We start from the raw sequence: 17,361 nt of genomic DNA on the forward strand, positions 1-17,361 counted from the left end.
AGAGGGTTTGAGCTCTCAATACTTGTAAAGATGATAAATGAAGTAAAAGAACCCAAGGCATCTATTAAATATAATTAATTTAAATCACACATCAAATAAATCACAAAAAAATAAATAACATTATGCAACAAATTAGATTACAGAATTAAATGATCTAAATTCTCCAAATAGCGAAAAATAAAGATAGAGTTAGAACGATTAAGTCATCACTAACTCGTTACTCGCGGATCCTTTCCAATTTCCATACATTGCAAAGTGAAGGCTTTCTAGAATGTCTTTGAAATCCAAGGTCATAAAGCATTCTTTACTTAGAACGCTATACTTCGTATTTTGCAAAATCAACTAAAATTTTTTCGAGGGTAACTCCAATGACATGTAATAGCAAAAAAAAATCTAACTTATTAAGGCTATTGCAAAATTAATAATTTAAAGAATTAAATACTAGAATAAAATCTATATTTTTTATAATATTTAATTGAGAGAAATAACTTAAAGTGGATTTATAACAAGTTGGCTAATTGTTGCAAAACCCTATGATTGAGCAAAAGCAACCATTTTAGCTAGAGTGAAAATTTTTACCCGGTATGGATTTGAAATTGGAAATGGAGAAAGGGTTTATATAGGGGCGGGGGATGGGTTAAAGTGTAAAAAAAAAGGTTTCAAATTTTAGCTGGGGGGGTTGGGGGGGGCAATCTCTTATGGGATTTTTGGGGGCTTGTGTTTCATCATTTTTGCATCAATTTCATTAAAATTGTCGGATAATGTTGCAATACCTCGTGATCTAAAGTGAATTATTTCCACCAATATCAATACCTAAATAGGTGTTTCGTTCACAAATGTTTCTTTAAACCCACCCTAACAATAAAAAAAATCTCTTCGCCAAAAATATAATTAATTTAAATCACACTCGAATAAATCACAAAAAATAAATTGCAACAAATTAGATTGCTAGAATTAAATTACGTAAATTAAATAGCGAAAAATAAAGATAGAGTTGGAATGAAGGTACCAAATTGCCGGACTAATTTAACAAGTGAAAACGGCTAAATTCTGCAAATCCACCAAAAGCTTTGGAGCTACTGATTGTTGCAAAATCATCAAAATATAAATTGCAAAATTAATAATTGAAACTAGAATAAAACTTTATAATATTTAATGGAGAAATTTAAAGTGGTTAATTGTTGCAAAGTCGATTGAGAGAATTTGAGAGATTGAATTGGTGTGGATTAAAATTGAAAATGGAGAGAGGTTTATATAGGAGTTGGGTTAAAGTAAAAAAAAAAAAGTTTGACCGGGGGGAGGCCAGACTTTGGAGTTGGGGTCACAGCTCACACGCTTTTTAGTTGTCGACTGCCGTAGCCTTCCTAGTCGTTAGAGTCGTTACCGTTAATCTCAAGCATTTGCATTTAAACATTTTTTTTCAAGGGCCAATAACGGCTGACGACCTAAATCTTTAATAAAAAAAAAAATAATTAAAAAAAAAAACATTAATATTACTCCCTGTTTCACATGTAATAAAATAGTCCCCGCGTCACAGCCAACTTTGAACATACTACGGAAGCTTCTAGCGAAAGACAACTTTGCGTTAGGGGATGGAGAAGAGACAACATAATTCTCCCAAACTATAATTTTTTGCTCATATATCAATTGTTTTTTACAGAAATCTCCCTCTCCCAAAATTTCAACAACCAGTTGTCTTAATTTGCTCTGATTTTGCGAAGGTCTTTTGTGGAACAAACATTCTTTTAGATTTTGTATTTATTTTACATTTTTTGACCCCGTGTATATATATACAGAAGAAGTAGGAAGGGTAAAGTGAAGCAATTATTCTTCCAGATTGATTATTTCATTGTGTATATATATATATATATATTGAAGAAGTAAGAAGATGGGGTATTCGGAGAACACAAGGGGTTTAGTTCTAGCAATGGTTTCCAGTTTGTTCATTGGAACGAGTTTTATCTTAAAGAAGAAAGGTCTCAAGCGTGCTGCTGCTGCTGGTACTCGAGCAGGTCTCAAATTTTACTTCAGTTAATTTCCTTAGCTTGTTTAATTTCTCAGTTAATTATTTGTTTAATTTCTCAGTTAATTCTAGCTATAATGGTCAAAAACACACTCCAACTATTACTTTTTCACGAGTGTCACACCCCAACTATCAAACACCCTTTTTCTACTATTACCATCTATGTATTAGAAAACACCTAGTTGAGTAGATGGTGATAGTTCAGGTAGGAAAAGGGAATAACTGGTAGTTGGCCTAGTAAGCTTCGAGCTGTGTGTTAATACATAGATGGTGATAGTTCAGGTAGGAAAAGAGAACAACCGATAGTTGGGGTGTGAAACTCGCAAAAAATTGATAGTTTAGGTGTGTTTTTGACCATTAACTCTTAATTCTAATCATCAGACTATCTCCATAATTGGTGTGTATATTTAATTGCAACTGGCTTAATGTTGCATTAATTGTGTGGATGCACAAATTCCAGAGATTAAGGGTGGAGTTAAATTGAAACTGCTTTATGTGTGATATAAGTGAACAAATAGATCAATCAACTGCGAATTTTTGGGTTTATGAACCTCAGGATCCATTCCTCTCTATTGAGGCCTGTTCGATATTCGAAAGATTCGCTATAGTAGGTTATTTCACATTGGCCATTCCTTCTCCTTTATCATGGTTTAGGACCAGCTGTGCTTTGTGAAACTCATACAGGCAAAATTATATTACTGAAAGAATATAGTGCATTTATAATTCGTTCTTTGGTAAATATTGCTATTCTATATAGTACTTAATACCTAAGCATGTTATGATATTGCATATAAGTAATGGGACATTGTTCTGTTCAATTTGTTGTATTTAAATTGGTTCTTGTTTGATTGATCAAGAAAACCTTTTTTAGGGTGTGTAATACTTTGTTTTTTAATTGAGTTGGTAGACTCCATCTGGTAAACTATGTGCTATTGACATACCATTAGAGCTAAGTAACTAGAATTTTACTCATTTCGGTGGTGGATTCATCATCATTCAGGATCACTTTCGGTCAGGTGTTACACTGTTCAGGCATGTGTTGGAAACATAAACGAAGTGGGGATGGGCACATGAAAAGAGGAGAAAATCTAGAAATCCATAATTTAGATATGGACAGGGAAATGCTGAATTGACAAATATGAGGTCTTAAGGCAAATAATGCATCGTAATGTTTTCGTGCTGAGTCTGTTGACAATGTTTCTATCTCCATTTGGTTCAGTCTTCTTCTGTTAATAATTACAAGTTGGGAATTGTTGAATTAGGTTCTTGATATTCAGGCTCTCTTCTTCCTGTTGTCATTTTCTTTAATTTAAACCACCAGTAAGAAGATAGATAAATAATAGTTTTCTTGCTGACTAAATTATTGCAAGCACAGCGTGTATATGCCAATAGCTTCTATTCTTATTCATGATCTTGCCAACCCATACATAATATGAGAAGAACCATTTCATGTTGGACATTGTGGTGAGATATGAAGCTTTCATCCGTGAAGTACTTACGAGTTCACATGTAGTAATCTATGACTATATCTCTAGCTGAGCATATTTTGCTTGAAAGTTTATATAGTTTTGCTTTTCAGACTGCAGTCTACCGTGCCAATTATCTGTTCAGTAATTTGATTGGCGGGAGAACATTAAACACCTTGTTTAATATCCTCATTGGATGATCTGTTAACTTCAATTCACCTGGTTAAGCAGTTATTGAATATTGTAATCATCACCGCAGGAGGTGGAGGCTATACTTATTTGCTTGAGCCCCTTTGGTGGGTAGGCATGATCACAAGTAAGTGGATCATGAGCTGTCTCCATGAGTAAACCTCATTCCAGGATAGGAATGCGTTAGCATTGTTGTGTTTTTAATGTCATTTGGATTTTGATATGCAGTGATTGTTGGGGAAGTTTCCAATTTTGTGGCCTATATTTATGCTCCAGCAGTTCTTGTGACCCCCCTTGGTGCGTTGAGTATAATTATCAGGTGAGATTTTGAAGTCTTATGAGCTGTTTAGAACTCTGACAAGGAACTCCTGTGATGCTTCCGTAACTGACCTTGGTAAATCTGTATAGTGCTGTCTTGGCACACTTTATGTTGAGGGAACGTTTACAACGGTTAGGTGTGGTGGGATGCATATTGTGCATTGTAGGATCCGTGGTAATTGTTATACATGCACCTCAGGAACATATGCCAACTTCTGTACAAGAAATCTGGATTTTGGCAATTCAACCAGGTCTGGACTTTGGGGTCCCCCCCCCCCCCTCCTGTTTATCTTGTTATAGGTTATAAGATTTTTCTACCTCTTGCAGAACTATTACTAATTTCTCCTTTCTGCTTTTGTCAGCAGCATTTGTGATTTATGCAGCCGCAACAATATCCATAGTAGTAGCTTTGATGTTGCATTTCGAGCCTCGTTATGGGCAGACGAATGTGCTGGTATATTTGGGAATATGTTCTTTAATGGGTGCACTTACGGTAATTATGTTTTTTTCCATGCTACTTCGAGTCATCTCTTTTTTCTCTTCGCTGGAATTTGTACACTACATTCTTGTCAGACATGATGCAGTTTTGCACATGTGAAGACTTTGGTAGCCCGTCAAGATGTTTCTGTAGTTTTCTTGTTAAAAAAATTTATTTTATTTGCAGGTTGTAAGCATAAAGGCTATTGGAATTGCAATAAAACTTACGCTGGAAGGAATTAGTCAGATTGCTTATCCACAAACTTGGTTTTTTCTAGCTGTTGCAGTAATCTGTGTCATCATGCAGTTGAATTATCTAAACAAGGTAATGTCTGTATGGTACTTTCCCAACTTGACTGAGATCTGCAGTAATCCTTCTGATCATTCATTTGCATCACCTTTACTAGCATGAATTCCCAATTCTCTAAAACAGTAACATGCCTATCCTTCACGTTAGAATCCAGGACTAGCTCAGAGTATAATCATGTGTATATCTGATGTCAATTCCTCTGAACTTAACTATTATAGTAGTTATTTGGCTGTACACTCTCCATGTAATAATGATATCAATTATTGCACAGCCAGCACAGGGTATTTCTGTTAATGACACGAATTGATACTTCAGACCTACTATGCCAATACTCTCCTAAAGTCTTTACATTCTCTTTCTGTTTTCAACTTTTGTGATTTGGCAATAAATTTGTTGGTCTTTCTTGCATGCTTGATATGTGAGCTGTTTTAATTTCTGAAACTAGTGCTCTGGTTGGGAATCTAGAAAATGTAATTTTCTACCATGACTTCATATTAAGATTTTCCTTATTACATGAACCTTGAGCTGCTGCCTGACCATTACAAAGTGTAGTTAATGAGGAGTGCAAGCTATTAAGCCTAATTTTTGTTTATGCAGTTTAGCAATATGCATGTTACTTCAGGATCATTCACATTGCAATATTTTGGGGTGTCTAAGCATTTTCTAACATTTATGCATCATTTGGATAGGCACTGGATACATTCAATGCTGCAATTGTTTCTCCAATATATTATGTAATGTTCACCACTTTGACTATCATTGCAAGCGCAATAATGTTCAAGGTATGTTGTTGACTGAAGCTATTCTTTGTTGTGGTCCTCTATCACTATGTGGACAGAGTAAAGGATGTGAATCCAATATTTGCTTTGTCATATTGATTTGCAGGACTGGGCTGGACAAGATGCTAGCAGCATAGTATCTGAGCTCTGTGGATTTATCACAGTGCTTTCAGGAACAATTGTACTCCATGTGACTAGAGAACAAGAACCAGCAAATCCACCAGGTAAAAAACTGAAGTTGAAGCACGTACCCACTACCCAGCTATATAAGTTGTATGCCTCTCATCTTGATGTATGTATATCCTTGGTATCATGCAATCTAAAATCTTCTAAAAAAGTATGGCAGTGGATCTTTCTGTCTGCAACACTTAAAAGCATAGTGACTTAGGTGTAATTATCCTACTTTAGGTCAATTTGATTACTTATTTCGAAAGAAACTTCTAAATTTGGTTGCTTTGTGCTTTTCTGATTTCAATGAAGATGGTAAGGAAACACAAATAAAAATCGAACCTAGTACTCCGCCTGATTTTACTCGACCTTTGACAATGATTATTCTTTTCCGATATGGGGCTAGACCTCAAAGGGAGCACACATTTTTACCATGCAGCGTATGTGAAATAGTGAGATTAGCTGCTCCGATTTTGCTCAATTGGTGCACAGGTTCAAATGCTCTTCTAATTTGAGTACTTGGTGCCATGGTTATACATCTCAAAAGAGCACGTGTTTCCATCACGTGACACATAGGCATCCTTTCATTGGCATTGGGACTGATGACTCCCTTGAGCTAGCGTTTGGCAGGAAATTTTAAGTACCTTCTGTCATTATATTAATTTTGATGTTATAGTATCTTTAGTAAAAGTTCAGGTCTAGAGTTTACTTTTAGTTTTTAGATATGCTTCTCTAGAAGCTAGACTTGGAACTCCAAATTGAGGCCTTGGTATCGTTTTACTACTCAAATTTTACTGCATATTTGTGCTTATAATACATTCATTTATGCAGGAAATGTACCGTGGTATGATGGAGAAGATATAAAAGTTATGGAGGATGGACATTACATAATGTTGAATGATTCAAACTATTTCCACTGATTTGATCTCGTGAATGTCTATAGCAAAAGTTGAAGCTGTATCGGTAGCTGATGCTTGATTTGTGTTTTTGTGTAATGAGAATTATTGTTTAAGCTCAGCAATGTGAGCTTTACAACTGGGAGGTGAGTTCTCCCACGAGCACAATTTTGGGAAAGGGTTCGAGTTACGGCTTCAATTTTAGCCTTGACAACATGTGGATACATTTTGGACATGGTTTCTTGCAGAGTTGCTATTCAAATTGAGGTCTGTGCATACATGGCGGTGTCTTTTCGTTCAGTTTGTTGTTTAGAGTATCTTAGTTGATTCATGTTGTAATTTATTGAGCCACCGCATTGGTGTAACATAGAATTCATTGTTTTGTAGTGTAAAGAAGGTTGCAGCAGTAAGTTAGATTGGCATTTTTTTTTTTAAGGCAGCTTACGAGCATTTGGTTTGGACAATGACAGATTATGTAATTTCTGGAGTTTATGAATTCGAAATCGGATATTGCGGCGAAGTGAATCATTTTGAACTTAACGTTATGCATAAACCCGTATTAATGATTATATTTGCACCTTATGACCTTTATTTATGCCACTCCTTAAATTCTGTCCCATGGTAGCCCAAGTGAACTAAATTTTGCATTTAAAAGTGTTTGATGAATTGTTCTTTTGTAGATGTAAGGGAAGATGAAATTGAAGAAGTGGCTTCAGAATAACTCATTTGTGAAAATGTAAGGTATAGCATAAAGGGGAGCCCAAGCCCAACCTATTTTGGATAAAGATGTGCTAATATCTACTAATTTATTCAGTAAAGTAATACCGCATAAATATAAACAAAAAAAATAATAAGATTATCATTATTCTCATAGTACTATCTCTAGCACGTAATAATGTTCCTTGTAATTGATATTTGTAGCACTTAATAATAATTAGTAACTTTTGTTAGATTGTTTAGGATTAGAGAACGTTTAATGAATTGCTATCAGTATATATTAGACTATAATATTATTTGTGAACGTGGTTTAATATTACTTAAGTTAAGAAATGATTGTCAAGGATCGATTAATATTGAGCTAGTCAATCACTTAGCTGCACCCTATCATGTTGGAAAAAGCTCGTCAAAATTAATTTTTTTGAAGAAATTTTAATAAAGCATACGAGCTCTAACTAACTACCTTCATTTTTTAATTTTCTTTTTTCAGCACACTCCTTTATTTTGATTTTGATCTTTTCAAGTGTTTCTGCTTGTTTTCCCTCTTTATTTCTCCTCGATCAGGATTACTTGTAATTTCCGAGCTATACCAAGATATGGAAATGCAATATTTGTGGTCTACAATTAAAATAAAAAACTAAAAATAAACGAATCTTCAAAAAAAAAAAAACTGTATAAACAACGCAAAGTTCATTTCCTTGGAGATGAAGGACTTAATCACAACCGTTTAATCAACCCGAATCTATTCGATAAAATCGCTTCTTATTACACACTAACCGTCCGATCAAATCAACACATCCCCTTATATAGTCTATATAAAACCTATTTCTTCGCTTCAAACGAAAGCAAATACTCTCCAAAAACCTAACACACACAGATAAAACAGTCCACAAACTGCAACACCAATTCCCAAACATGGCGGCAACCGTAAGCGCGTGGGCAAAACCAGGCGCGTGGGCACTCGATTCCGAAGAACACGAATCCGAACTCCAAAACGAACAGCCACCACTCGCCGCCGCTAGCACCGCCGTCCTTTCAGATTTTCCGTCATTATCCGCCGCCGCCACCACCAAAACAAAGAAAAAGAAACCACAAACAATATCCCTATCAGAGTTCTCAACTTATAGCGCTGCTAAGAAATCTCAATCTCAATCACAGACCAAAACCCTAACACCTGAAGAAGTGTTAATGCTTCCAACTGGTCCACGTGAACGAACAGCTGAGGAACTTGACCAATCCAGGCTCGGTGGTGGGTTCAGATCGTACGGTTACGATAGAAACGGAAGAGGTTCGGGTTCAGGTTCGGATGATACACGTAGGCAAGGAGGGTTTAGAAGGGATAATGATAGAGAAATTGCTCCTTCTCGTGCTGATGAAACTGATGATTGGGGTGCTGGCAAGAAGATGTTGTCGTCTGGTAATGGTTTTGAAAGAAGGGAGAGAGGTGAAAGGGGAGGTTTTTTCTCCGATTCGCAGTCGAAAGCTGATGAATCGGATAATTGGGCAGCGAATAAAGCGTTTGTACCGTCTTCGGGTAGGAGGTTTGATAGGAGAGGGAGTTTTGGGTCTAATGGGAGTGATTCCGATACGGATAAGTGGACGAAAAGGAAGGAATTTGGAAGCTCTGGTGGTGGTGGTGCGTTCGATAGTTTAAGAGAGCGAAGAGGTGGTTATGAATCGACTAATGGTGGTGTGGATTCGGAGAATTGGGGGAGGAAAAGGGAAGAGAGTGGTGGTGTTGGTGTTGGTGGAGGTAGGCCAAAGTTGAATTTGGCACCTAGGACATTGCCATTGAGTGAAGAGAAACAGACTGGTAATGAGGCTGTGGTTGTGGCGAAGCCGAAAGGGGCTAATCCATTTGGGGCAGCTAGACCAAGAGAGGAAGTACTGAAGGAGAAGGGAAAAGATTGGAAGGAGATTGATCAAAAGCTTGAGTCTTTGAAGGTTTCTGAGACAAGTGATGGTGGTGCTCCAGTTGTCAAGAAAGCTTGGGGGAATCCTAATGGAAACCCCATTTTTCGCGAGGAGAAGACTGAGAGGAGTTGGAGGAAGCCTGATCAGCTGAATGAAGTTCGTCCTTCGAGGTAGTGATGAATTTTTATGTTAGATTCTGGATTTATCTAGTGTTGTTGTATGCTGACTGATGTTTAATTCTTTGTTGACTTCTTGATTAACTACTTAGTAGGAGTAATTGGTTTTCTATTTGTTAAAGCTAAATCTACTTTGAATAGTTAATTGGTTGTAGATATGTGGGTTATAGACTTTTTGAAAATTTCTTGGGCTTTGCTCTTTGGTCTCAAAGAAGTTTAGGGATTTAACAAGTTATATTAAGCTTACTTATATTGTCTGCTGGATTTCCCTAAATCTAACTCTGTATATGCTAGAGCATGGGGAGTATTGAGTATGATGTAGTTGTGTATTCATATAGTCCAAGTGTAGTCATAAAGTTATGGACGAATAATGGAAGAACAACAATAGTTTTGTATCTGTTTACTTGGTACTGAATGATTATTGGCGAGCGGCTTTTAGTGGGACTTAATTAAACAACCGTGCTGTTGAGCAATGCTAAAAGAGAGTAACATTTTGTTTTCGAGGTCTTTCGTCCTAATTTAGAGTAATAAAGAGGGGTTTGGTTTCGGTATGAGATGGGTGCCAATGGATGCAAAATGTATGCAGATGATTTTTGTACTGATGCAGATGATTTTTGTACTGACTCCAACTAATTAGTGAATGAATGCTTTATTGCTTGATCTGCTGATTCTTGCTTCTGGTTAGTGGATTTTCTGGCAAGGGGTGAACTTGGAGTCTCATTGGATAGGGTTGTCCGAGCTGGACTGGGAAACTTTCTCCATAGTTTACCTTCTCTTGTTCCTCTGTTTTGCTTAAGCAGCAGCTTGGAGTTGCATAGTTTGCAGATTGTACACCAGTCTGTACCTAAATAACATGGTTTCTGACACTCATATTTTAAATGTTTTGCAGTGCTGAAGAAACTGTAAACGGGGCTGTTGAAGAAACTATAAGCGAAACTGCTGAATCTGGTGGAGAGCCACAAATATGATGCCAATGGAAGTACAAGTTTTACGAGCTATGTTTCCTTCAGTCCAGATTCATGTGAGGCGAAGCATTGTGGCAATTTTGATAGAACTGCTTATTTTGTAGTGGGTTGTGTTCTTTGTGTACTTGCACCAACATTCTCGTTTTGCTATTTATGTTTGTTCTTTTTCGGTCGACGCAGAGTTTAGATTTGTTTGTTCGTAAGCAACATTCTTATGTGGAACACAAAGGCATAAAGACTGTAAGATCATAGATTTTTTATCATTATTGTTTTGTACTTTTGGACTTGTTCCATATTCTTATTATGTCCAGATCTTAGATGGGATATTGCATATATCTTAATTTGCAAAATTTACTCTTAGCTTTTGCGGAAAGTGGTTCATTAGTATATAATATTTAGGGCTTGTTGTGTTCTAACCGAAACTCTGATTCTCCTTGCTTCAGCTTAAGTTATAGTGTTTGACGTCTGCTGTATCTTATTCATCATGCATCTAAGTCTCGGATTCTGTTAGTATAGTGTCTTATGACAATTTAACATGATCAGCGCAAACAAATAACTCTACCTACTTCGTTGGTCACTAATTCACGATCACTAAGCGCCCCTTGAGTTCAAGCTTAACTGTCACCTGCTAATAATTCTCTTTATATACTTGGCTCAAGTATCTGGGGGCGGTAATCCAAGGCAGTGGGGAGATTGACGAGGATGACACCCATCGGATTGGAACAGGGTGGTTGAGATGGAGGCTCGCATCTGGTGTCTTGCGTGATAAGAAAGTGCCATCAAGACTTGAAAGATAAGTTCTATAGAGTAGTAGTGAGACCGACGATGCTATATGCGGCGGAGTGTTGGCCAGTCAAGATGCGGGAGGCGAGGTTGAGATGGTTCGAACATGTCCAGAGGAGAGGCACAGATGCGCTAATGAGGAGGTGTGAGAGGCAGATGCGTTAATGAGGAGGTGTGAGAGGCTGACAAGGAGGGGAAGAGTGGGAAGAGAGAGAGAGGGAGAGAGATCAGGCAGGAGAAGTATTGGGGAGAGAGATCGAGCGGGATATGACTAGTCTGTTAGTAGTACCTTCCGTTTTATCGAGGATATGACCGTAGATAGGAAGGTGCGGAGGTCGAGGATTGAGGTAGAAGGCTAATAGTAGGATTAGTAGTACCTTCCGTTCTTGCTATTATCCTATCGTATTATCGCAGTATTATTTCCGTCATTTTCTTGTATTTGAATTTTAGCATTCACATATCTCTTATTACCTGTTATTTTTATTTTGGCTTTGGATTGCTTGTTCTTATCTCTAGCACTATAACTCGATTGTTTTTTTCTTCGAAAAATAATAAGGAATTATTTTTATATTTTTTATTATTATCCGATACTTTCATCTCTCCTCGAGGGGTTTATCGAAAAATAGCCTCCTACCCGTAAAATAATTTTGAAGTTAAGATGATGCCTGTACACTCTATCCTCCCTAGACCCCACCTTGTGGGATTATACTGGGTATGTTGTTGTTGTTGTATATACTTGGCGCAAGAGTAAGAATTAAGTCTACATGAAGCAGTCTGGTTACATATTTAGAATAAATCATTGTGTGTGTTCAAGTTTTCCAGGATATTTATAAGTGTTGTTTATAGCTTAAACTTTTGGACGAATAATCAATACTTCCAACATGATCATTAGATGTTCTTTCGCTTAATAGTTGGTTGGCCAATCTGTCTTTGGCAACTATTTTTCCTTTGGGCTTTCCTCTTTTGAGTATTGCCTTTGTTGTTGCGCATGTCCACTTGTTTTCCCCAAGCGAATGATTTACCTTAGAGCCTGTTTGGATGGGCTTAAAACAAGCAGCTTATAAGCTAAAAATCCTAACTTATTTTTTTCGCTTATAAAAATTCGTTTTCGAAATTTTTACGAATTGTTTTAGATAAAAAGCCAAACGAGTGCAATTATTTTTTTGATCTTATTTTAAGCATAAAATGACTTTAAGCTGATCAGCCAAACACTCAAAAAAACTGTTTTCAGCAATTTATAAGCCAATACAAACAGGCTCTTAGATGTAAAGAGGAAATACTGTGACAAGAACAATAACTTCACTTTGCAACAATTTCACTTTACACCACAAAGGTTGTTGGAACTTAACGGCAACATTTCCTTTACAATCTAAAAATTATAGATACAATAGAAGATTCTTATAAGGAGAATTTACGGCACATAACTACCTCTAAGACTTATTTATTAGTAATAGCTACTTTTTTTTAAAATTATATTTGGTAGCTTAATTATTTATTAAATTACCATCTATAACTTGTTTTTGTCACCGCAAAATAGTATTTCCTAAAAATAAGATACTCTCTCCGACTTACCCACAATCTTTTTTTTTTTTTTTAAATATTTTTCTCTCACCTATCAAATCTATTTTCTCCCTCACCCCTCTGTCTCTCTCCGTTCCATCTCGTAGTCTTTTAAATTGATTTTCTCTCACCTATTAAATTTATTTTCTCCCTCACCTCTCTTTTTCCCTCTGTTCCATCACCTACGCTCGATCTCATTTTCTCTTACAAATGAAAAGAATCCTATAGTAGTAGCAGCAACCATGGTCGACGAAAAAAAGAGCTCTAACAACAGTGAAGGACGACAGAGTGAAGCTTTATTAACTAGTCCAATTGAAAGTCTTTGTTCATTATCTCTGAAAATCAACATCACTTTATACTACTTGATTGTTCATACGCAACGCTCTCTTGGCATCTCGTTCTTTGTAGCCCATACCCAAAAGTAAGGACAAAGCTTCATCTGGAATTTGAAGCTGCAAAAACTTGGCTTGAGCAGATGTCAAGGACTTTTTAGATTTTTCAATCTGACTGCTATGATATGCTGCCACTCCTTCTAGTAGCTCCAGCCTCAAATGTAAGACAATCTGAGACGACTCACTTCTTTCCCATGAGAACACCATTGATGAGAGTTGTGGAGTTTCATGCCCACCAAGTGTTTGATAAAACGTTTCAGTATATGTATATTTCTGTGTATTAACAAACAATATATTTAATTTTCAGTATATTTCAGTGTATTTCAGTATATTATTTCGCTGTATTTCAATGTATTTATCTTTTTTTTTTTTGGGTGTAAATATAGTGAATGTTCCAAATATAGAGCCTATTTTTACTACACTTTGTTTTCACGACTTTTGTATTTCGCTGTATTTCAATGTATTCCTGCATTTTGTATTTCTAATTTATGAAACAATTTCTGATATATTTCATTGTATTCCATTGTATATACGCATACTACAACTTTATATTTCTTAAACAATCAACCATATTTCATTATATTTCAGTGTATATTTTTCTGTATTTGGAAGTTTTTAGATCTTTAGTGGTTTTTGAATTCAAAAAGTTTTGATTGTGATAAAAGTTGAGAGAGAATCGTAAGCTTTTATGGAAGAACAACCCTTATGCGTGATTTATGGGAAATTTTAAATTGAATCCCATAATTTTGTTTTTTAAAAAACTGTTCCATAAATAGGGCCTGATTTTACTCTTCAGTGATTTGTGTAAATATGATGATTTAATTTGACTTACTATTTAAAAAGGAAAAGAATATTATGTTAAAAAAATATAACCTATTTTTTCTTTCAGATTTTTTTTAAAAAAAATATGTTAAAAAAATAGAGCTTAAATTTACTCTAACGTATTTTGTATTTCTCTGTGTTTCGCTGTATTTCACTGTATTTAAAAAATGCGAGATACAACTGAAATACAACAAAAAACAGCTACGAATTGTAAATCTTCAACTTATAACTATAATTAGTTAGACACTATTAAAAGATAGCTATTTGTGTAAATTTTGCTTTCTTATAAAACAAGACAAATGATCCTAAGAGACGTCCATGTTGTTTTATTGTCCAACATGCAATTTGATCGGCTTGTACTGTGATTTGGTGATCTTCAGATAATAAGTTGAACCCCACTAATAGATTTTAAAAAATGTCAAATCATAAAATCATCAAATAGTTAACTTGGTTAGGTTTGATTTATTAGCATTATCGGTAGTTTTCGAAATCCCAGCAACCTGAGACGTTTTGGGTTTTTCAAATTGACTCCCTAGTGACCTCAACTAAAATATGCGGCTAAGTAGTTAGTTATTTATTTTTCGGAAAAATAGCTACAGTGCATTCTAATATTTGGCCGGATTATGTATAACACATTCAAATTTTACGGGGGCGTATTAACCCCCCGATCATATTTTTTGTGTATTTTAGACATTATTATCAGGTGATTACTAAGTGACCCCGAATTTTTTCCACTTAAGTGCGACACACGCGCCTAATAAAAGGCCAAAAAGCAACTTCTTCCATTTCCTTCTTCAAAGCAACTTCTTCTTCCATTTTCTTCTTTAAAGCAACTTGTTCTTCCATTTTCTTCACAAATTTGTGAATAATGAACTTAGATCTTTGATCAATAGGATCATCTCTCCACTCAAAGAAATTACATTTGTTCGCCTAAACAAAAGTTCAACCAATCAAATTCACTGTAATGCGTTTTGAAAATAACCAAACATAAAAAATAAAAAAATAAAAAATTCGTACACCATAGAATGGGCACGACCAAAATCTTCTTCCGGGATTGTTAAGAGACCAAGAAATCTGCATTTTCAGTAATACCCCGTGATGGCATTACACCTTAAGCTTCATTTTTGGATCTTCATTATCAGTACAGAGCTTATTCAACTCTGATTTCACCTCTTTCATGAAGAACCCTAGACAGAAATTTCAATGAAATATAAGATATAAATAAAAGAGGAGAAAACATTTACATAAAGATTAGCTTACCACTTGAATCCAGTAGCTAATTTGAAGGTTTTGATTGAAGTTCTAAGCAAAAATGGTGTCCAAATCGGGTCAATAAAAGGATAAATGAAAAGGGATTTACTTTTTTACCGTTATTTGCGTCACGTGGCAAAAAACTAGAGGTTGAGGTCAGTTCAATATACTTATCAAGTGCTCCTCGGTCGTGTTCTCACGTTCCATGCCACATCACGTGATAATGGTGTCTAAAATACACAAAAAATATGACCAGGGGGTAATAGGCCCCCCAGTAAAGGTTAAGTGTGTTATAAATAATCCGGCTAAACGTTAGGGTGCACTGTATCTATTTTCTCTTTATTTCTCACATCTAGAAGGGTCTTTCCGGATCCTTGTGCTTCGGCATTTCTCTGGACCCCGTGCATAGCGAGAGATTCGTATATTGATTTGTCCTTTTTTTTTTTTTTTAATTTCTAGGCAGTATTTATATATAGAGTTTCCACTTTACCTTCTCAATATTTAAGGGCTGGGAACCAATATTCCCTCAACATCTTGAATGAGAACGGTAACCCCGTATGCAATATTTATGTTGAGGCTTTTTATTTTTTAATAAATATTTTTTTTTTCTAGAACTAAAATACGAAAGTATATGATTTATTTAAGTTGCTCATATATTTGCATAAACATAGCTCAAATAAAATGTAGATTGATTTTATGTAACCAAAAATTTCTCCGTATCCTTGATTCTTCTTCATGAGGGGAAGTACATAAAAATTCTTTTTGTAAAACTAAAAGGTGATGAGACTTGAATTCATGACCTCTATGACTCCGGGTCTACCCTGATTATTTTAAAGTGTGTGGCCATCTCATCTAAAAGTAACTGTTTGAGAAATTATAATTTTTTTTACTTAATTATACCTTCAACATGCAACACAAGGGTGAAGTGTTTCATCACAATAACATAGTTATTTACTTTGTAGTATTTGTTTTTTGTATTTTTATATATTTGCAAAGATAGATTCGTACATTACTGTAAGTATACCTCTAACTATCAAACATAATAAAATTTTCATGGTACGACACCGCATCATTGTGTACTAGTATTATGTTTTTGTTTGGCTAATGGTATTATTCATTATTCATGAATGCTATTGCTCCACACGACTCGGACGGCAATCTAATATGTTATCCATCACCGTCAAATTTTAGCCAACTTATAGAAAAGAATTTATGAAATAAAAAGTCGGTTTGTTTCTATTCTATTTAATATTGATGGAAACATAATTACTACACTCACATCAACCAACCCTTTTATAACCCAAAAGTGGAGCTGCTTTTTGCTCTGTTTGTGAACGCTCAACTGCAAACTGCATGTACTCAACAAGATGTTGTCTGTTCTTATTGCATATTTACACTTTATGTTTTGTCAATTTGACAGTCATAGCTGTAATTGCGACCATTTATGGTTTCCCATTTGTATTATTTTTTCATTTTCCCATTTGTATTATTTATTCATTTTCTTATGTAGCAACTCTTGTCACATGAGACATATGAGTATATGACTCTTAATTGGTTTTTGCAAAAAATGCTTAATCAAGGTGATGTATTAAAGTCTGTAGGGGGAGTCTTATTCGAATACTCTATCTGTACCCCAAAATCTTGTACTTTTCTCTTTGGTACACTGAAAAATATTTACTTAATACTATCGTGATTTGAGGATAAAGGCCCAATTTGTTTAATCAGATAACTTTATATAAATTCGGAAACAGCCTCCCTATCTTCCGAGATAGAGAAGTCACAGACACTTTACTCCTCCCCTGCATTACACATCGTGATTTCACTGGGTATGTTGTTGTAGATAACTTTATATAAATCAGGTTTTTTTTTTTTTGTCATTCTCAATATAGTCTAACCCGTATAGCAGGCTAATATTACTGTTTTCATCCGGTTACTAGCCGAAATTACCTTATAAATTATCTGATTATGTAAAAAAGAAAAAATACAGCGTCACTGTATAGAAATTTAACTCAAATCTGAATGCTGGATTATATTCTAAGTAATAAGTCCCCTGCAAACTTGGTTTCCAGGTTTGCCACGTTCTCTTTGCATCGCAACTACTTTCTTCACTGCCATGTGCATGACCAGAAAATTATAACTGCAGATGCATACCATG

The 17,361-nt window shown here is 35.4% G+C and overlaps 2 protein-coding genes across 9 annotated transcripts; both read left to right on the top strand.

The window, feature by feature from the left end:
• The first annotated feature begins 1,660 nt into the window (after positions 1 to 1,660).
• On the top strand, positions 1,661 to 7,146 carry LOC132065120 (probable magnesium transporter NIPA6). Of its 8 annotated transcripts, none has more exons than XM_059458364.1 (9): positions 1,661 to 1,721; positions 1,879 to 2,012; positions 3,749 to 3,805; positions 3,907 to 3,997; positions 4,087 to 4,247; positions 4,359 to 4,489; positions 4,661 to 4,798; positions 5,473 to 5,565; positions 5,669 to 6,130. In XM_059458364.1, exons 2-9 carry the CDS (start codon positions 1,889 to 1,891, stop codon positions 5,948 to 5,950), a joined length of 1,077 nt encoding a protein of 358 aa, XP_059314347.1. In that variant the 5' UTR covers positions 1,661 to 1,721; positions 1,879 to 1,888; the 3' UTR covers positions 5,951 to 6,130. The 8 variants fall into 8 exon arrangements, with proteins under 8 accessions (XP_059314347.1, XP_059314349.1, XP_059314350.1 ...); XM_059458366.1 differs by adding an exon at positions 6,562 to 7,146 and having other exon boundaries at positions 1,667 to 2,012; positions 5,669 to 5,786; XM_059458367.1 differs by adding an exon at positions 6,562 to 7,146 and having other exon boundaries at positions 1,667 to 2,012; positions 4,362 to 4,489; positions 5,669 to 5,786.
• A 1,023-nt stretch (positions 7,147 to 8,169) lies between these two features.
• LOC132065122 (eukaryotic translation initiation factor 4B3) lies at positions 8,170 to 10,722 on the top strand. Its single transcript, XM_059458373.1, has 2 exons — positions 8,170 to 9,427; positions 10,323 to 10,722. Exons 1-2 carry the CDS (start codon positions 8,259 to 8,261, stop codon positions 10,399 to 10,401), a joined length of 1,248 nt encoding a protein of 415 aa, XP_059314356.1. The 5' UTR covers positions 8,170 to 8,258; the 3' UTR covers positions 10,402 to 10,722.
• The last annotated feature ends 6,639 nt before the right edge of the window (positions 10,723 to 17,361 follow it).

This window comes from Lycium ferocissimum, chromosome 7 (assembly GCF_029784015.1).
Source record: "Lycium ferocissimum isolate CSIRO_LF1 chromosome 7, AGI_CSIRO_Lferr_CH_V1, whole genome shotgun sequence".
NCBI lineage: Eukaryota > Viridiplantae > Streptophyta > Magnoliopsida > Solanales > Solanaceae > Lycium > Lycium ferocissimum.

Coding starts and splice junctions, on each gene's coding strand:
- LOC132065122 (XM_059458373.1), top strand. CDS start 8,259: ATGGCGGCAACCGTAAGCGCGTGGGCAAAACCAGGCGCGTGGGCACTC. Junction 9,428..10,322: donor AATGAAGTTCGTCCTTCGAG/GTAGTGATGAAT, acceptor AATGTTTTGCAG/TGCTGAAGAAACTGTAAACG.
- LOC132065120 (XM_059458364.1), top strand. CDS start 1,889: ATGGGGTATTCGGAGAACACAAGGGGTTTAGTTCTAGCAATGGTTTCC. Junction 2,013..3,748: donor TGCTGCTGGTACTCGAGCAG/GTCTCAAATTTT, acceptor TCATCACCGCAG/GAGGTGGAGGCTATACTTAT. Junction 3,998..4,086: donor GCGTTGAGTATAATTATCAG/GTGAGATTTTGA, acceptor AAATCTGTATAG/TGCTGTCTTGGCACACTTTA.